The 20,563-nt window shown below is 40.5% G+C and overlaps 1 protein-coding gene across 4 annotated transcripts in view; it reads right to left on the reverse strand.

The window, feature by feature from the left end:
• The window catches only part of ECT2 (epithelial cell transforming 2), an 87,312-nt gene that overhangs the window by 46,295 nt on the left and 20,454 nt on the right, over positions 1–20,563 (reverse strand). For all 4 annotated transcript variants that reach the window (XM_083177741.1, XM_083177743.1, XM_083177742.1 and 1 more), the window contains 7 exons: positions 14,710–14,840; positions 13,827–13,942; positions 13,678–13,740; positions 12,721–12,943; positions 11,572–11,708; positions 11,352–11,471; positions 7,853–7,921 (listed from right to left, as the gene is read on the reverse strand). In XM_083177741.1, the coding sequence (XP_083033867.1) occupies positions 7,853–7,921; positions 11,352–11,471; positions 11,572–11,708; positions 12,721–12,943; positions 13,678–13,740; positions 13,827–13,942; positions 14,710–14,840 (859 nt within the window). The remainder of the gene's footprint in view (positions 1–7,852; positions 7,922–11,351; positions 11,472–11,571; positions 11,709–12,720; positions 12,944–13,677; positions 13,741–13,826; positions 13,943–14,709; positions 14,841–20,563) is intronic.

Here is a 20,563-nt window from a genome sequence, read left to right on the forward strand (position 1 = left end):
CTGATGAAATCCCCTCCACTGGAAAAAAGGGCAGGACACAAAAAAGGTGCAAAGTTTGCTATAAAAAGGGAATAAGAAAGCAAACTATTTTCCAGTGTGACACTTGCCCCGACAAACCCGGCCTATGTATAAAGGAGTGTTTTAAAATATACCACACATCTATGGAATATTAGGTTCATAATTTCACCGTGCTTCGGGGGTCTTGCTAATGCCACATAGCACCCACCATTCATTCCACCAGAATCTGAGCCGCAAAATCCAAAAATCACTCCTTCCCTTCTGAGTCCTGCCATGCACCCAACTGGTATTTTTTGGTCACATGTGAGGCATTGCCGTACTCGGGAGAAATTGGGGCACATATTTTGGGGTGCTTTGTCTCCTTCATTCCTTGTGAAAATGAAAAATTTTGAGCCAGAACTGCATTTTTGTGTAAAAAAATGTAATTTTTCATGTTCACTGCCCACTTGTATCAAAATTGGTGAAACCCCTGGGGGTTTGAAATGTACACTATACCCCTAGATGAATTCCCTGAGGGGTGTAGTTTGCAAAATGGGGTCACTTGTGGGGGGGTTCCACTGTATTGGTGCTTTGGGGGTCTTGCTAATGCGACATAGCACCCACCATCATTCCACCAGAATTTGTGCTGCAAAATCCAAATATCACTCCTTCCCTTCTGAGTCCTGCCACTTTTTGGTCACACATGAGGCATTGCCGTACTCGGGAGAAATTGGGGCACAGATTTTGGGGTGCTTTGTCTCCTTCATTCCTTCTGAAAATGAAAAATTTTGAGCCAGAACTGCATTTTTGTGTAAAAAAATGTAATTTTTCATTTTCACTGCCCACTTGTATCAAAATTGGTGAAACCCCTGGGGGTTTTAAATGTACACTATACCCCTAGATGAATTCCCTGAGGGGTGTAGTTTGCAAAATGGGGTGACTTGTGGGGGGGTTCCACTGTATTGGTGCAACATAGCACCCACCATTCATTCCACCAGAATCTGTGCTGCAAAATCCAAAAATCACTCCTTCCCTTCTGAGTCCTGCCATGCACCCAACTGGTATTTTTTGGTCACATGTGAGGCATTGCGGTACTCGGGAGAAATTGGGGCACAGATTTTGGGGTGCTTTTTCTCCTTCATACCTTCTGAAAATGAAAAATTTTGAGCCAGAACTGCATTTTTGTGTAAAAAATGTAATTTTTCTTTTTCACTGCCCACTTGTATCAAAATTGGTGAAACCCCTGGGGGTTTGAAATGTACACTATACCCCTAGATGAATTCCCTGAGGGGTGTAGTTTGCAAAATGGGGTCACTTGTGGGGGGGTTCCACTGTATTGGTGCTTGGGGGGTCTTGCTAATGCAACATAGCACCCACCAAAATTCCACCAGAATCTGAGCTGCAAAATCCAAAAATCACTCCTTCCCTTCTGAGTCCTGCCATGCACCCAACTGGTATTTTTTGGTCACATGTGAGGCATTGCCGTACTCGGGAGAAATTGGGGCACAGATTTTGGGGTGCTTTGTCTCCTTCATACCTTCTGAAAATGAAAAATTTGGAGCCAGAACTGCATTTTTGTGTAAAAAAATTTAATTTTTCATTTTCACTGCCCACTTGTATCAAAATTGGTGAAACCCCTGGGGGTTTGAAATGTACACTATACCCCTAGATGAATTCCCTGAGGGGTGTACTTTGCAAAATGGGGTGACTTGTGGGGGGGTTCCACTGTATTGGTGCAACATAGCACCCACCATTCATTCCACCAGAATCTGTGCTGCAAAATCCAAAAATCACTCCTTCCGTTCTGAGTCCTGCCATGCACCCAACTGGTATTTTTTGGTCACATGTGAGGCATTGCCGTACTCGGGAGAAATTGGGGCACAGATTTTGGGGTGCTTTTTCTCCTTCATACCTTCTGAAAATGAAAAATTTTGAGCCAGAACTGCATTTTTGTGTAAAAAAATGTAATTTTTCATTTTCACTGCCCACTTGTATCAAAATTGGTGAAACCCCTGGGGGTTTGAAATGTACACTATACCCCTAGATGAATTCCCTGAGGGGTGTAGTTTTCAAAATGGGGTGACTTGTGGGGGGGTTCCACTGTATTGGTGCTTGGGGGGTCTTGCTAATGCGACATAGCACCCACCAAAATTCCACCAGAATCTGAGCTGCAAAATCCAAAAATCACTCCTTCCGTTCTGAGTCCTGCCATGCACCCAACTGGTATTTTTTGGTCACATGTGAGGCATTGCCGTACTCGGGAGAAATTGGGGCACAGATTTTGGGGTGCTTTTTCTCCTTCATACCTTCTGAAAATGAAAAATTTCGAGCCAGAACTGCATTTTTGTGCAAAAAATGTAATTTTTCAATTTCACTGCCCACTTGTATCAAAATTGGTGAAACCCCTGGGGGTTTGAAATGTACACTATACCCCTAGATGAATTCCCTGAGGGGTGTAGTTTTCAAAATGGGGTGACTTGTGGGGGGGTTCCACTGTATTGGTGCTTGGGGGGTCTTGCTAATGCGACATAGCACCCACCAAAATTCCACCAGAATCTGAGCCGCAAAATCCAAAAATCACTCCTTCCGTTCTGAGTCCTGCCATGCACCCAACTGGTATTTTTTGGTCACATGTGAGGCATTGCCGTACTCGGGAGAAATTGGGGCACAGATTTTGGGGTGCTTTTTCTCCTTCATACCTTCTGAAAATGAAAAATTTCGAGCCAGAACTGCATTTTTGTGTAAAAAATGTAATTTTTCAATTTCACTGCCCACTTGTATCAAAATTGGTGAAACCCCTGGGGGTTTGAAATGTACACTATACCCCTAGATGAATTCCCTGAGGGGTGTAGTTTTCAAAATGGGGTGACTTGTGGGGGGGTTCCACTGTATTGGTGCTTGGGGGGTCTTGCTAATGCGACATAGCACCCACCAAAATTCCACCAGAATCTGAGCCGCAAAATCCAAAAATCACTCCTTCCCTTCTGAGTCCTGCCATGCACCCAACTGGTATTTTTTGGTCACATGTGAGGCATTGCCGTACTCGGGAGAAATTGGGGCACAGATTTTGGGGTGCTTTTTCTCCTTCATACCTTCTGAAAATGAAAAATTTTGAGCCAGAACTGCATTTTTGTGTAAAAAAATGTAATTTTTCATTTTCACTGCCCACTTGTATCAAAATTGGTGAAACCCCTGGGGGTTTGAAATGTACACTATACCCCTAGATGAATTCCCTGAGGGGTGTAGTTTGCAAAATGGGGTGACTTGTGGGGGGGTTCCACTGTATTGGTGCTTGGGGGGTCTTGCTAATGCGACATAGCACCCACCAAAATTCCACCAGAATCTGAGCTGCAAAATCCAAAAATCACTCCTTCCCTTCTGAGTCCTGCCATGCACCCAACTGGTATTTTTTGGTCACATGTGAGGCATTGCCGTACTCGGGAGAAATTGGGGCACAGATTTTGGGGTGCTTTGTCTCCTTCATACCTTCTGAAAATGACAAATTTGGAGCCAGAACTGCATTTTTGTGTAAAAAAAATAATTTTTCATTTTCACTGCCCAGTTGTACCACAATTGGTGAAACCCCTGGGGGTTTGAAATGTACACTATACCCCTAGATGAATTCCCTGAGGGGTGTAGTTTGCAAAATGGGGTCACTTGTGGGGGGGTTCCTAACTTTTAGCATCTTATGGTGCCTTGAAACCTACATGGTGCCTAAAAAATAATCTCATAAAAAGGAGGCTCCAAAATCAAGTAGGTGCTCCTTCTATTATGAAGCCTGTGGTTTGGTCACCGTGCACACTAGGGCCACATATAGGATATTTATGAAAACAAAAGAATTGGGGGAATCAATTTTTAGTCACATTTCTCTAGTAAAATGTACTGTGTTCCTTATAAAAATGTATTAAAATTGCAAATCTGCAAAAAAAAAGAAATTTTGAAATTTCACCTACACTTTGTTTTAATTCCTGTGAAACACCTAAAGGGTTAACAAACTTCCAAAATGCTGTTTTGAATACTGTGAGGGGTGCAGTTTTTGAAATGGCATCATTTATGGGGGTGTCTCACATACAAGTCCCTCAAAGTTACATCAGAACTGAACTGGTCCCTAAAAAAATCAGTGTTTGAAATTTTCTTGAAAATTTGAGAATTTGCTATTCATATTGTAAGCCTCCTAGTGTCCCAAAAAATTAAAAGGAAGTTGAAATAATGATGTCAACATAAAGTAGACATATGGTCTATGTTAGTTATTCACTATTTTGAGTGGTAAGATTATTTGTCTCACAAGCAGAAAATTTAACATTTTGCAAATCGCTAAATTTTCCATTTTTTCACGATATTTTGGTATTTTTCACAAAAAAACACAGACTGTATCGACCCAAATTTACCACTAATTTGAAGTACAATGTGTCACGAAAAAACAAACTCAAAATCACTGGGATAAGTAAAAGCAAAAAAAAGTTATCCCCACTTAAGTGAGACATGTCAGATTTGAAAAAAAGGGCTCTGTCAGGAACGCAAAAACTGGCTCTGTCAGGAAGGGGTTAAGGACAACTTGCATCACACTTCTCACAAAAGGTGGAGAATAGAAGGTGCTACAGTTTTAAAAATATGCATTTGGTCTGATTTATGAAAATTTTCTGAAGCCATAGTGGACACTGATACTGTGGGGTATGATGGCTCTAGAGACCCAGACATTAAGGAGTTACATTAAGGAGTGGATTGGAGGCTCATCCTCCCCTATATCCAGTCTGTCTTTAGAGCACTAGTTTGTACTAACTAGCCGCACAGAACAGAAAAAAAAAAAAAGAGAGCAATCACGGGAGTGCACACACAGACTGAGCCACCAGCAGTGAAAGAGTGGGAGGGTAGGTGCCCAGTGCCCACCGTGACTTCTGAAAAAAGTAATTTACAGGTAAGACAAACACAAATTTTTATTTCTGGCTAGGTGGAGACTGGGACGTCCCAAAGCTGACACTATGGGAGAAAATGCTTCTGAGCTGCAATGAGAACCAGGTGTCCAAAGGCCATATTGGCCTAGATGAAGCCACTCCGCAGAAAGCTCCAAAAATCTAGCTGAAAAAGAAGGGCCAACTGACTGATACCAGAATTGGCTTTCCAGACAACGGATAGGCTTGGCAGCCACTTTTATGAATGGAAAAGAGATAAAAGGAAGGAGTCTGATTTGCATAAGGAATGAGTTATGTGGCTGTAAGTATGCAGGGCCACCACCACATCCAAAATGACGAGAGTTACTCTCATCAGTGGAATTGGCAAGAGAAAGACAGACATATCCAAGATCTCCTGATTAATATAAATCCAGAAACGGACTTAGGAAGATAGTCATGTACGAAGTACAGCCCAATCAGAGTGTAAAACCTAGCATGCCAAAGCAATACTTTAGATAGCAAATTACAGTATACATGAGCCAATGGAGCTCTAGATTCCAAAAGCTCCAAAAAAAAAAAAAAGGGGGAGCTTGTTCGAGCAATCGGAGGACCAAGGGATGTACCGGAGGCACAAAGAGCACACCAATCTGGAACATCCTCTGTCGAAAGGTCTGAACCACTAATAAATGAGCCATTGTGAAAAAAAAAAAACAACAATGAAAGTGCGGGTCTCTGCAGATTGAAGAATGGTGAGAACTCTGGAGAAACTATGCATTAAGTGGTTGAATTCATGGGCAGTACATTACTGGAAATATTTCCAGCACACCGAATGATAAATTCTAGCTGAAGGTGGTTTTCTGGCCAAGAGCATATTCTGAATGACAAGGCTTTAAACCCCTATGGTTTTTTAAGACCAACCTTTCAACAGCCACCTCATTAAAGCCAGACAGGGCAGAACGGGGAGTGAAAACAGTCCCAGGAAAGTAGATCTTAAGAGGTTAACTCCCCAGTGGCGCTATAGACAGACTAAGGGCACTATTCAATGCTCCAGCGAGCACGGCTCAGCATTCTCCGTTTTTCGTTCACCGTGCATTCTCCATTTTGTCTACCCCTCGTCATGCCTCCTGCTCACCCTATTCAACGGGTCAACTGCTCGCCGCCCCTGATGGCAAGCATTGACCACTGTGGCGTACGAGGAGTTAATGGCTCCATTTGTAGGCAGTGTTCAAATATTGCAGAAAAACTCAAATTAGCCTTAAAAATAAAAGCAGCTTATGTGTGAAAAGCTGTGTATCTCCAAATGAGGTAGTGAGGAAGAGGTGAATCATTGGTAATAACTGAGGTGAATCATGGGTAGAATATACAGTGAGAAAAAAAATGCATCATGGGAAAAAAAAATTCTCAAAAAAATAATATATTAATGTGACTCTTCTAAAAGAAAAAAATTATAGATGCTTCAACTAATAAAAAGATAGATTTGTAAACACCAAAAAGAAAGAAAGTATGTGCGGTCAGTTCACCTAAAAAAGAAGCCGAAGCCAAAACGGAGACACAAGCCAAAAAAAAAAAAAAAAAAAAAGTGAGAGCAGCGTTCTCCTTTTTTGCATTGAATACACAAATGGCAAAGTACACAAAATTTCCCATAAGAAAGCAATGGCGACGACCAAGGGGCGAACAGGGAAAAGCTCTCTTTATTCAACCGGGACCGTTGAATAGGGCAAGAAACATTTTTGAAAAGAGGACTGGCCAATTTGGGGCATTGAGAACATTTTGGCTGCAACAATCTACTGTGTTAACTGGTGAACGACTTGCTGAAGGAGGGCATTTGGGGAAAAGAGATACACCATCCGTTCATAGGTCAACCAATAGTAGCCAACTTTTTGACAGTTGACCTAATGAACCCCACCCCTTGTGAAACAGCTCTCTGTGGATTATGAGTGAGTAGTTAATTCAGTACTGAACGAATGACAACTTTCTTACAATACTAATCTTCATTGCACTATAAACTATTTATGGTGTAAATGTGTCCACATACATCTAGCCTCCTTAAGTGTTTAACAGCCCTTCTAGTTTGTGCAAAAAATTCCTATTTTAATAACACGCATTTAACAGGAAAAAAAAAATTACATGCAAAAACTCTGGCCGCTAAAGAGTCACGTGGGGCTCCCATGTTTTATACTGTGCATTGTATAGAATTTAGGATAGAGGTTTTGACACATCTGTATCTTTAGATATTTGTAATGCTATGCTACACATTACTTTAGAATTACTGTATCTTCTAGATTTGTATGACAATACTGGAATGCTGTTAGTCTTAATCATTAAATCACATTCACATAGTGGCAGTGGCATCAATAAGAGATTTAGTATTAAATTAAAATACAACTAACCCCAGTGGTTCCCAAACTTTTCTGAATCATGGTGCCCCAGAATATAAGCCCCCACATCACACACAGGCTACCCTGAAATCCAAATTCGGGAAAAAAAATATTCAATGAAATAACTTGTAATAGGTTTTTCATTAGGTTCAGTTATGTGGTGAAAAAAGGGTTTCAATTCTGTTTGTCATATTTTATAATTGGAAATTATTGGCTCTGGTTTTGCCCATCATAAATAAATTGATTCAGTCCTGGACCACCAACTCGCAGCACCCCAGCAAGAGCCCCAATGCTGGTAATGTGAGCATTTGAAGACTGAAAGGTAACGTCACCTGTAGTTACTCTGAGCACAACAAGGATTTTTTATCCAATAACGTGTGAGAGTTTACCAATAAGAAAACAATTTAAAATGTGATGTCATAACTACAATTACTGCTACCTTGTAAAAAAAAAAAAAAAAAAAAAAAAGAAGAACTACAACTAAAATAATTAATTAAACATAAACAAGACTAAAGTGTTTTAAAAAGGTTTTTCACGCAAAACTATCAAATAGCATTTTACTAGCTTTGGAAAAGAAAAAACACTTACATAAGAAATAATGAGATCGCCAATGCTTTTGGTTTCTGCCCAGTCCATCATCATTTTTTCCAGATCACCCTAATAAAGAAAAGGTCAAAAAGTTTTGCAGTTAGTAAACAAAGTTCTTTTTAAATACACCAAAAGTAGAGGTCGCTGCACACTAGTGCTTTACGTTTCATCAGCACCCTGACCTGAGCCAGCCATTGTACGCTCTCCTCTAGTGATGGGCTTTTCTATTAAAGATAAGGCATTTACAGTCTTTTCAACTTGAAAAAGGACTGCGCATCAGTCATAATCCAGGTACTATGACATTACACACTACGCTAATATCAGACATTTTACATGACTAACAACATTTTCGAGGTTTTCGTAATCATAAACTAATGCAACAATAGGTCTATGCAATTTTTTTCCATCCATTAATCCTTACACGCTCATTATTTCTGTGCCACAACCAAATATAGATCTGTTCACAGGTATAAGTGGAAACAAAAATAATAGAATAAAATGGGGCCTGTATAAAACACAAGATTTTAGTACTCAATGTGAAATGCAATTCAGAGTCCAGATGTAGATCACTGAAACAATGGGGGTTGTAACAAGGGTACAGGACCTGGCAATCCTACATTACCAGGGAAGTCCAGGAGCAGAGCATTGTGTACCGAATGCAATGGGTCATGTTGGGAGAGTATGAAAGAACTCAAGAGCAAGCTCAAGTCTAACCCAAGTGTTAAAAAGAAAAGCAGACTATTGGAAGATTTAACTCCAGTGTGCTGATTCTGCCTGAATTTCCCAAAAAATTAACCCTAGAAAGTCTGTGCGTGCATGTACATGTGGTAGGGAATATAGATTGTGAACTCCACTGGGCCAGGTACTGATGTAAATATGTAAAGCGCTGCGGAATCTGTGTGTGCTATATAAGAAACTGCGGTACTCCCTAGAACGGCGCCCATCGCATGCCATTATAATGGCATGCGATGCCCGCGATTTTACATAGATATGCAGGTTAAAATGTAAATCGCGTCGGTCGCATCGCATGCGGCCAAAAAAACGCATGCGATGTGACTGACGCGATTACACAAAGGGAACAATGTTAAATGGCCCAATTGACCCGATTTTACATAAGGAACAATGTTAAATGGCCCACAGACCCGAAATAGCCACCCTGAAGTGTGAAATGGCCCCCCCAATTGTTAATGCCACCCCACGATCAACGTCAACCTGAAGCGTGGCGAGTGCAGCGTGCCCGCGAGGGGCGACGGTACGCGTCCTCCGACCTTTTCATACCCCCACTATCCACGTCGGCGTGGAGTTGAGAATAGAAAGTGTGGCGAGTGCAGCGAGCCCGAAGCGTGACGAGCCCCGCGAGGGGACGCGGATACCTGTGAAGCCCGCGAGGGGACAAGGATACCTGTGAAGGTATCCGCTGTGCTCGCCACGCTTCGGGCTCGGTGGCTCGCTGCACTCGCCACACTTTCTATTCTCAACTCCACGCCGACATGGATAGTGGGGGTATGAAAAGGTCGGAGGACGCGTACCGCTGCGATCGCCACGCTTCGGGTTGACGTTGATCGTGGGGTGGAGTTAACAATTGGGGGGGACATTTCACACTTCAGGGTGGCTATTTGGGGTCTGTGGGCCATTTAACATTGTTCCCTATGTAAAATCGGGTCTGTGGGCCATTTAACATTGTTCCCTATGTGAAATCGCGTCGGTCGCATCGCATGCGATTTTTTGGCCGCATGCGATGCGACCGACGCGATTTTTTACCTTGCGATGCCTAAGATCAAAATCTTGGGCGCCGTTCTAGGTAAAGAGTACCGAAGCTGCTAATAAAATAATTAAGGCTTCCAGGCCTTTAAGTTCACATAACCACAAGATGTTTTTTTGCTCCGAGACAAATTCATAGGGGATTCAATTAAAAGGGATATTGAAAAGTGCCGGAAAGCAGTGTCTGAAGCTATACAACTTGCAGCATTCCATCCGGCCCTTAAGTGGGGAGATACAGATTTATTGCACCTAGAGCCAGGTGCCCAGACCATTCTCTGAAACAAGTGTCAGAACAATGGTGCTAGCAGGGGCTGTAAGCAAGTAACACATCGTGGCACTAGTTTTGTTGGATATTTGTTTGCACCACAGGTGGGTGTGAGCTGAAATCATCACGTTGGGAGTTTCCAAGGCGCTATAAAATAGCACATTTATTGACTCCTCCCAATAAAACATACCCAAAATATAACAATTTATATTTGGAGAATTTGTATAATTTATCTGAAATAAGGTTTTTCAGTAACAGATCTTCTAAAAAGGAGTTGGCCTTTAGTTTCACATTAAAGACTATATTTAATCATTTATTTCTGTCCCTCAACAAGCGAAAATCCAGGAAAATATTCTCTATTGTACATAAGCTTTAGGTATGTTAAAAAGATTATGCATAAATAAATGCACTAAAATGCAGTTATTAAAACCAATACCAAAGCAGATGCACCCAGAAGAGCAGTTCTGTGCTGCAGGTGAGAAAAATGAAACACAAGTTCATAGTTGAAAAGGGTGAAAGCCAAGCCAACCCAACCCAACCATAAAACGGAAGTGTAAATATAACTAACCAGAATGCATGTGCAGAAGTGGAGGGGCATCTACACATATGGGGCATACACATGGGACAGTCATATTCTAAGAGATCTGCCTAGAACTCTTAGAAATTCAGCAAAAATCACTATGTGTGTACACCCAATAGCCATGGTGATGCACGGTACTGCACGTTGGTATCACCGGCTCAAATCATATGAGCATGCAGTCAAAATCTAAATTGATTGCCCAGCAGGTGGGATTTTTCGTCAGTTTTTTTTTAGTTTTGCACAAATTGCTTAACACAAAACGCTTAGCACACACCACGTGTTTGAGCAATCAAGACACTGGAAACTTCCAGGGAAATCAGCTAGCCTAAATCGCTTAGCACACACATCAACATGTGTATGCCCCTTAAGCCTGCAAGAAGGCACCTCTGGCTAGATTGAAGCAAGTCATTGTAATATGAAATAATTGACTGGCCAATGGCGCTACTTCTTAAATGATTGCTACTTAAATATACTGACAGACTCCTCTGAGAATGCACCGTATTCTATGGCATAAAATGTGTAAGAGTTTCCTTGAAAAGAAAAAAAAAAACCTCGGGTCATACATACGAATACCACTTGTACCCTCCCATCTTCAGAGTGATACCCAAAATGAGCACGATTCGTATGGCCACTTTACCTCCATCACACCACATTGGAACAACTAGATTATCCTATTACTCTTTAATCAAACCCAGTGCCATCAGAAAGGTTAGAGCAAAAAGAGGGGAAAGAGAGGGAGAAAGAGGCAGAAGTGTTTAAAGCTGCCCCTCAGTGTAAAACAAAATGATATAAACTCTACGGAATATGCTGTATAAAAAACATTTAGAAATCTGCATAGTTCTCACATTATATAGAGCCTGATATACATTCCTTAACCTTGTATAAATTAATACCTTGATTTTTTTGTGTACATCCAAAATATCTGGTATGCTGCCAAAAATAGTTTTGATCTCTTCTGGAGCCAGGAGTGGCCCTCCTACTTGTCCCTCTCTTTCTAATGGAAGTTGAAAAAGCTGCAAAAAGTATGTCGGCATTAACCAACTGTTACATAAAATGAAATACTGAAGATTACAAACACAAAACGTGTCACTTTATACATGGCAGTGGCGTTACCTGTACAATTGTAGTTAGAATGTCAACATAATTACTCTCTGTCTGATACAGCTCCATTGCTACCTGCCATCTTGCAGATTGGTTTTGAGGTACAGGCGTGGAGATTATGGAAGGTTTTGCACCATTTCTTGGTAAATCTAGTAAACACGAATACATAATAAAGTGTTATTTATACTTAACTATATTTTTTTTTTATACAAATTTTTTATTTTTTTATTTTCTTTGAGTTTGAATTGCTGCAAAATAATTATATTATAATGGAACACCATAATTATTACAGGGTCATAGAACTTCAAATCTCGACGGATTGTGCAATGGATTTTGTATACATCAGGGGTGGCCAACCACTAGTTTCTCTTTTTGCATGCTACGTTGGTGAAGGCAAGGACCTTACACAGGTATTTTGAAAGATCCAGCAGCTGTGTGCGCATGACTTACATACTGTGTTTCCATTTTTTGCCATGAGGGGTTGTTTGGCACATTTGTAGCAAAAATCTGTAACACCCCCTTATATTTCAGTTCAGATTAGTAAACAATTCTAATAACTTCTTTTTAATGCTCTTAAAATATATCCATCTATAGCCGACTTAAAATACATGCATAATACTAGTTTTTGTATTCATTACATATTGAAGTATTTTTGGATAATAGTATAACGGCTCATACACATGGGGCAACTTGGTGTGCTAAGCATTCTAGGCTAGTCAGATCGCTCAGCACACTAGATCAAACACACAAAGTGATTTGTGTATGGGCGATCTGTGCTAACCAGAGATCAAAACATAATTTGCATCTAAACAACCCTTTCCTTTTCAAATGGTTTACGAAGTACAGAATTCTAAGTTAGTAATTGCCACACGCTGTATTGGAGTGCAATCACTATTACTTTTGTCTGAACATCTGCTTTGTCTTCTCCGTGTACTCTTCATTGACGGAGTACATATATTACTTATTGTTGGTCCTGCCTTATAATCTCCTACTGCTACTCTGCTGCCCGTACAAGTTTAAAACAAAAAAACACTAGGTTACAATTTGAAAATTTTCAAAAAGTTTACTATTACAGAATAAGTCTTTTACTATGAATCTAGTTCTGTGTATGCTATTGGGTAGGTCCATAAAAGCAAATCACAACTACGGTTGAATATTTACCCGAAAGCGACTTTCCAGAGTCTGGCGTGTTTGAGATGTCAAGAAGTGATCCCATAGACAAGGAATGTTCCGCTGAAGGACGTTTGCGAGGTGGAAATGGTGAAATGTCAGTTTCCCTGGTAAGCTGTGCAAGAGTGTCTTTCAACCTACGTTTCTTGCGATTACTACTTGGAGTATTCAAGGAAAGTAGAGAGACAGACTTCTTAAGTGCTGGGCTATCTGGCTATAAAGAAAAAGGAGAAAATACATTAGGCAAATATACAGTTATGCCTCTTTAAAAATAAAGAACTCCCTCTTTATACAACTCCATTTTCTGCCATGTATATCCTCATTGACACTTTATATAATACATTTATCATAAACTTGTTATATAAAGTAATAACAGGACAATAAGTGACAACTACGCCTGGCCATTCCTTTAGAATGGAAGACATCACAAACAAGACTTTTGCTATATTATTTCCTTCTATCCCAGATGCCTATCTTGCCCATCTTCCAAAGTTCTTTCAGCTCCCCTGAAAGGTTACATTTACTTCTGCAAGTTTCACCCATGACACCCTTGTTGTATTACTATTGAGCACTGGGCCATTAGGGGAAAAGCTCTACACTAGGTTATTGTTTCATTTATTATGTACATTATACTGGCCTACTAGGAATGGAATATGCATGGATTACTTGCCACAAAAGAACAGATCCTTAATAGAACATCCACTCTAAAATATCTGAAAGGAAATCAAACTCCCCAAAATGATATAATAAATAGTTAATTATGGTGACCACATTTCATCTTCCTCACACTCCGTTACTTTGCTATAGGCTTAAGTTCTCTCCACAATTTTGAAATCAATGTTACACAACCTTCTGTACAGCTGTCAAATGCATTTTTAAATAGTTCCCCCTTATTTTATTCTGATTTATCCAATAATATAATTTTCTGCTTTGCCCAACAAGGATTACCTTTTCAAAGAGGTACATGGTTTCTCCAGCTCTTGCATCCATCTGTATGCTTCCCCAAAACCACTGAAGGGAAAAAAAAAATAACAAAGGACATAAGCAACACTGAAGACCACACTTGTAGCGTTCTTAAGGTAATGTGTGCTACTCACCTCTTGCTTCACTACATAAAGCTTCTTTGGAGGCTCAAAGGGTAACTCTCTTACAGAATTTTCTTCCACGACTAGATGAGAGCACTTTTCATCCCCCACTGGTAAAAAATGCCCTCCTAAGACAGGATAAAATAATGAATGTGATGGGGAACAGTCTGACAGCACATATTTGATTTACAACCTATTATCCTATGACCTAAAGACATTTTTATTTTTTTTAAACTATAGCGAGTTTACAAATGGATATTTTAGTATGTTTTGTTTACCACTTTATGTTCTACAAATGTGTCCTCATGCATCTAACTTCAATACACCAGCAGGAGATTCCTGGCACGAGTGAGTCGCCAGGTCACATGCACACCCTTTAAGGATGAGCATTTTGTTTGCATGCATACGCAGCAAGAGACTACTGATTAATTTGATAAAGTGACACTCGTATATCTGTGTGTGAGACAGACGTCTGAATATGGAGCACAAAGGAGCTGGACATGGAGAAAAAAAAATTACACAGCTGCTGCAATGCAGTAATTTGTATGCAAATCCAGAGACTCAGTCGCACACAGATAGAAAAAAAAAAAGTAAGTGTCATATCAAATTAAAGGCGCATTATTAAAAAAATATATATTCATCCAACGCTAGCAGATCTCATAAGACCTGGTGATATAAGAGGAGAGGACACACCTGCATGCTCCATAGTATAAAACAAAAGTTGAGCGCTGCATAAAGTTGTAAATTAAATATATACGCACCTTACTAATAAGATTATTCTTGCCAGATTACTCTAGGAATAGTTCCCACATATTCACATAAGCGTGGGCCTAATAAGATCAATGTCTTATGGTATACAAAAGGTCAAGACCCATCTACAGACATGACTAAGTACCTTGCATTTTTGTCATTGCTTCCATGCTGACTCTATCTTCTTCTGAAAATCCCAGAAAACTTAGTATGCAGTCTTGAAATGGGGGAACCTTGAATTCATTTTTAAACTCTTCATCGGCTGCATTGAATTCTCTGATGAAAAAATAAAATAAAAAAAAAAAACATATTCCGATAAGAAAACTTAAAAATAACAGTATTTTTGGTTTTACCTGATGAATCAATTTTTCTGAAGCTATGGTGGAACACTGGGACCATGGGTATAGTTAGGTCCACAAATCAGGCACCAAGGAGTTGAGAGAGAGAGAGAGAGAGAGAGAGAGAGAGAGAGAGAGAGAGAGAGAGAGAGAGAGAGAGAGAGAGAGAGAGAGAGAGAGAGAGAGAGAGAGAGAGAGAGAGAGAGAGAGAGAGAGAGAGAGAGAGAGAGAGAGAGAGAGAGAGAGAGAGAGATGCTCCTCCTCCCCTATATCCTTCCTGCCCCAGGCCAGTCAGTTACTACTCGAAAAGCCAAAGGAACAGGAGAAACAGAAAACCGACCCAGAGAGCCGTAAGATTTAACATGTTAAGCTGGCAATATACCTAGATTTATTGTCCTATCTGGCTGGTTGGAACAAAGAAAACTGGTAATGGATGAAAGCAAATGACAGTTGACCATTTGCTTGGAAATTCTGGAAAACTGACAAAAATTGTTCCAACCAGCCAAATCTGAAAATAAATCTGTAGATGTATGGCCAGCTTAAGACTAAATATCACTTTTTTCCTTCAGCCTATGGCGCCGCACTGGGAACATGGGACATACTCAAGCCATCCCCTAAGGACGGGAATGCTCCTGAGCTCCACTGAGGACCATTCATCCAATTACTGCATCAGCATAGGCGAAGGAGTAAAATATGTAAAATCTAAAGATGAGCATAGGACTAAGTGGCTGCCCTGCAACCTGCTCCGCTGAAACACCCTGGCCCGCCACCCCAACCTATTGAATGGATTGCCCCTAATGGATGCTGGAACGGTCTTTCCAGCTAGCTAATAAGCCTGGTGGATGGCCGACACGTATCCAACTTGCAATAGTCTACTTAGAAACTGGCCAGAATTGCTTGTTGCAGTCAACACAAACAAGCAATCACTCTAGCAAAAAGGTTGAGTACAGGCAATGTAAAATAACGAAGCTTCAGCGTACCAATCCTGTTTTGGCCAGTCAGGGGCAATGAGCATGGTCATTACATCTTGTAACTGTAGCTTTAGAAAAACACACTGTAGTAGAGCAAAAAGGGGAAAATAGGTACACCATCCGGAAGGTAAGGCAAGTCCTCACAGAACTCTCAAAATTGAAAGTGGATAAATTAATGGGGCCAGATGGGATACATCCAAGGATACTAAAAGAGCTTAAAGGGGAGCTGGTAAAATCAATAACAGAATTATTCAACCAGTCACTAGCTACTGGAGTAATGCCAGAGGACTGGAAAACAGCAAATTTAGTCCCACTGCACAAAAGTGGAAGCAAGGAAGAGGTAAGCAACTATCGACCAGTGAGCCTTACATCAGTAGTAGGGAAATTGATGGAAACACTCTTAAAACAAAGAGTTGTAGGATATATCAAAACCAGCAATTTACAGGATCCAAAACAGCATGGGTTTACTGGGGGAAGATCATGTCAAACAAATCTTATTGACTTTTTTGACTGGGTGACTAAAGTAATAGATCAAGGTGGGGCTGTAGATGTAGCTTATCTAGACTTTAGTAAGGCTTTGGACACTGTCCCACACATGTTAAATAAACTTGAAAGCTTGGAATTGGATTCTAAGATAGTTCAATGGATAAGAGCATGGTTCCAGGACAGAAGACAGAGTTGTAGTAAACTGAGTACAGTCAAAGGAGGGAAAGGTTACAAGTGGAGTACCCCAGGGATCTGTACTTGGACCAGTGCTTTTTAATATCTTTATTGGTGATATTGCAAATGGAATTGAGGGTAAAATGTGCCTTTTTGCAGATGACACAAAGGTATGCAACAGGGTAGACACACCAGGAGGGGTAAAATAAATGATTGAAGATCTAGGTAGATTAGAGGAATGGACAAGAGCATGGCAACTACAGTTTATTGCCAAAAAATGCAAAATCATGCACTTGGGTTGCAAAAATCCAACTAACTAACTATAGTATAAATGGCACTATAATGGAAACTACTGAGGAAGAGAGGGATCTAGGTGTCACTATTTCAGGGGACTTAAAAGCAGGTAGGCAATGTAACAAAGCAATGAAGAATGCAAGTCAGATGCTTGGTTGCATAGGGAGAGGTATCAGCAGTAGAAAGAAAGTAGTAATAATGCCACTGTATAGATCATTGGCACAACCTCATCTAGAGTATTGTGTTCAGTTCTGGAGGCCATATCTCCAGAAGGATATAAATACATTAGAGACTGTACAAAGAAGGGCAACTAAAATGGTGCATGGCCTACATTACAAAACATACCAGGAAAGAATAAAAGATCTTAATATGTATACTTTAGAGCAGAGAAGGGAAAGGGGGGACATGATAGAAACTTTCTAATATATCAAGGGTTTTAAAAAGGTACAGGTGGGAGACATTCTTCACAGGAAGAGGAGCAGCAAAACACGAGGATATGCACTGAAACTAGAGGGAGGAAGATTCAGGGGAAATGTGAGGAAGAATTACTTCACAGAAAGTAGTAGATAAGTGGTATAGCCACCCATCAGGAGGTGGTAGAGGCAAATACAGTAGTACAATTTAAACATGCTTGGGATAGGCATATTGATATCCTTACAAAAAAAAAAAAAGGATTAAATATGGTTTGAAGTAACAGGTTTAAAAAAGGGGCAGACTAGATGGGTCAAGTGGTTCTTATCTGCCATCAAATTCTATGTAATGGAGCTGCAAGGGCATCAACTAGAAACATCACTGGATCTCTGGTCCTCACACCTCAGTGAGGTAGCTTGCGATTGTGACACGACGCAAACAGGTTGATTTGAGGACAACCCCAGCAAAGACTCAGCTGCTGGAAGATCTGCTGAGAAGTCAGCCTCCCAGTTTTTTTTTAAGACCCAGAATGTACTGCAGATAATGTCCCCCCTTGATGGTTCATCTAAGCAACAGTTGTGGCATTGTAGGACTGAACTTTTACCAGTCATATTGCTGGGAAGCAAATGTCCTGCCTGACAGAGCTAGATACACCACTCAGCTCCAGCACATGGATACAGTTTAGTCTCCTGAGCTGTCCAATGACCCTGAAAGAAGTGTTGTCCTGTGACCACTTTCCAGCCCTGGAGACTAGCATCCATCATGAGAATGATGCACTACAGGATGATGAAGGAGCAGCCCCTGTTCAGGTGTGAATTCTGAAGCCACCACAGAAGAGAGAGACAGACAAGTGTTCCTGGAGACTGAGATTAGGTCAAAGGGAGCGATTCCTATTCCAGAGAAGTGGCAATTGCAGTGGACTGAAAGGGAATGGTGTGTATTGCACCATCTTAAAGCAAGAGATCAATTAATAAGTATATGCAAAAAAAAAAAAAAAGGGAAACTGCTCGGCAGTAGAGGAAGTCCTTGAAAGTCATCTTCAGGCATTTCCATTTGTCCTTGAGGAAGAAGACCCACTGAACCCTGGAACCATCAAGGCATCCAGATGAATCATGCACTGAGATGGGACCAGGCTGGACTACCACTAATTTATCGACCACCTGCAGAATGGACAGAGTCAGATGGAGATGCTCCTGAAGGCCTGTGAGTCAACATAACAACAAGATCATCCAAGTACGGAAGAATATGGATCCCCTGAAGCCTTAGGCAGCTGGTGATATCCACCATTATCTTACCAATATGCAAGGGGCTGTACAGAGCATGGACGGTAATGCACAAAACTGGTAATGCTCCTTCACAAGAAACACTTCTCCAGCACCAGAAAAAATACTGAATATATTAGTAAAGAAGCTAATAAAACATGCATGAGTTACAGGCAGTAAACGATAGATATACTACTGGCTACAGTAAGAAGGGGATAAAAACCTGATTCTAGAACAGTGCTGTTGAGCTTCTTTATCACTACCTTTCAGGGTAAAGCTACAGAAAATGCCAGGGAGCAAAAAAAAGTGGGGGGAGGAGTCTTGAATTCCTAGTCTATCCTCATTGTGCCTCTATGGAGAATGAACCCCATTTGTTTACATACTACAATTGTAGAAAAGAAGGAGAGATGGTCACATTTAACCCCTTCCCGACATTTGACGTACATTTACGTCATGGTCGGGATGTACTTCCCGACACATGACGTAAATGTACGTCATGACTTCAAAGTGCCACCGCGTCTAGAGACGCGGTGACAGAGGGACGATGTCTGCTGTCCCTGACAGCAGACATCTTCCCTCATTGCCCAGGGGGGGGCAGCGATGCCCCCCGCCATGGGCGATCGCTGCGATTGGCTGTTCAAACGTGAACAGCCAAAAGCAGCGTTTACTGTCTGATGTGTAAAATTTAGACTCTGCTGCCCCCTAGTGTCCAAAAAAATTAAAGGAGGTTGAAATAATGATTTAAAAATAAAGTTTAGATATGGTCTATGTTAGTTATTAACTATTTTGAGTGGTATGATTATTTGTCTCACAAGCAGAAAATTTTACATTTTGCAAATAGCAAAATGTACAATTTTTTTACGACATTTTGGTATTTTTCACAAAAAAAAAAAAAACCTGTATCGACCAAAATTTATCACTAACTTAACCCCTTCATGACAGAGCCAGTTTGTGCCTTCATGACAGAGCCCTTTTTTTCAAATCTGACATGTCTCACTTAAGTGGGGATAACTTTTTTTTGCTTTTACTTATCCCAGTGATTTTGAGATTGTTTTCTCGTGACACATTGTACTTCAAGTTAGTGGTAAATTTGGGTCGATACAGTCTGTGTTTTTTTGTGAAAAATACCAAAATATCGTGAAAAAATGGAAAATTTAGCAATATGCAAAATGTCACATTTTCTGCTTGTGAGACAAATAATCATACCACTCAAAATAGTTAATAACTAACAAAGACCATATGTCTACTTTATGTTGCAATCATTATTTCAACTTCCTTTTAATTTTTTTGGACACTAGGAGGCTTCAAATATGACTAGCAAATTCTCAAATTTTCAAGAAAATTTCAAACACTGATTTTTTTAGGGACCAGTTCAGTTCTGATGTGACTTTGAGGGACTTGTATGTGAGACACCCCCATAAATGATGCCATTTCAAAAACTGCACCCCTCACAGTATTCAAAACAGCATTTTGGAAGTTTGTTAACCCTTTAGGTGTTTCACAGGAATTAAAACAAAGTGTAGGTGAAATTTCAAAATTTCATTTTTTTTTCGGATTTTCAATTTTAATACATTTTTCTAAGGAACACAGTACATTTTACTAGAGAAATGTGACTAAAAATTGATTCCCCCAATTCTTTGGTTTTCATAAATATCCTATATGTGGCCCTAGTGTGCACGGTGACCAAACCACAGGCTTCATAATAGAAGGAGCACCTACTTGATTTTGGAGACTCCTTTTTATGAGATTATTTTTTAGGCACCATGTAGGTTTCTAGGCACCATAAGATGCTAAAAGTTAGGAACCCCCCCACAAGTGACCCCATTTTGCAAACTACACCCCTCAGGGAATTCATCTAGGGGTATAGTGTACATTTCAAACCCCCAGGGGTTTCACCAATTGTGGTACAACTGGGCAGTGAAAATGAAAAAAAATAATTTTTCATTTTCACAGCTCAGTTGTATCAAAATTGGTGAAACCCCGGGGGGTTTGAAATGTACTCTATACCCCTAGATGAATTCCCTGAGGGGTGTAGTTTGCAAAATGGGGTCACTTGTGGGGGG

Source organism: Crinia signifera, chromosome 3, assembly GCF_055691185.1.
Source record: "Crinia signifera chromosome 3, ASM5569118v1, whole genome shotgun sequence".
Taxonomy (NCBI): Eukaryota; Metazoa; Chordata; class Amphibia; order Anura; family Myobatrachidae; genus Crinia; species Crinia signifera.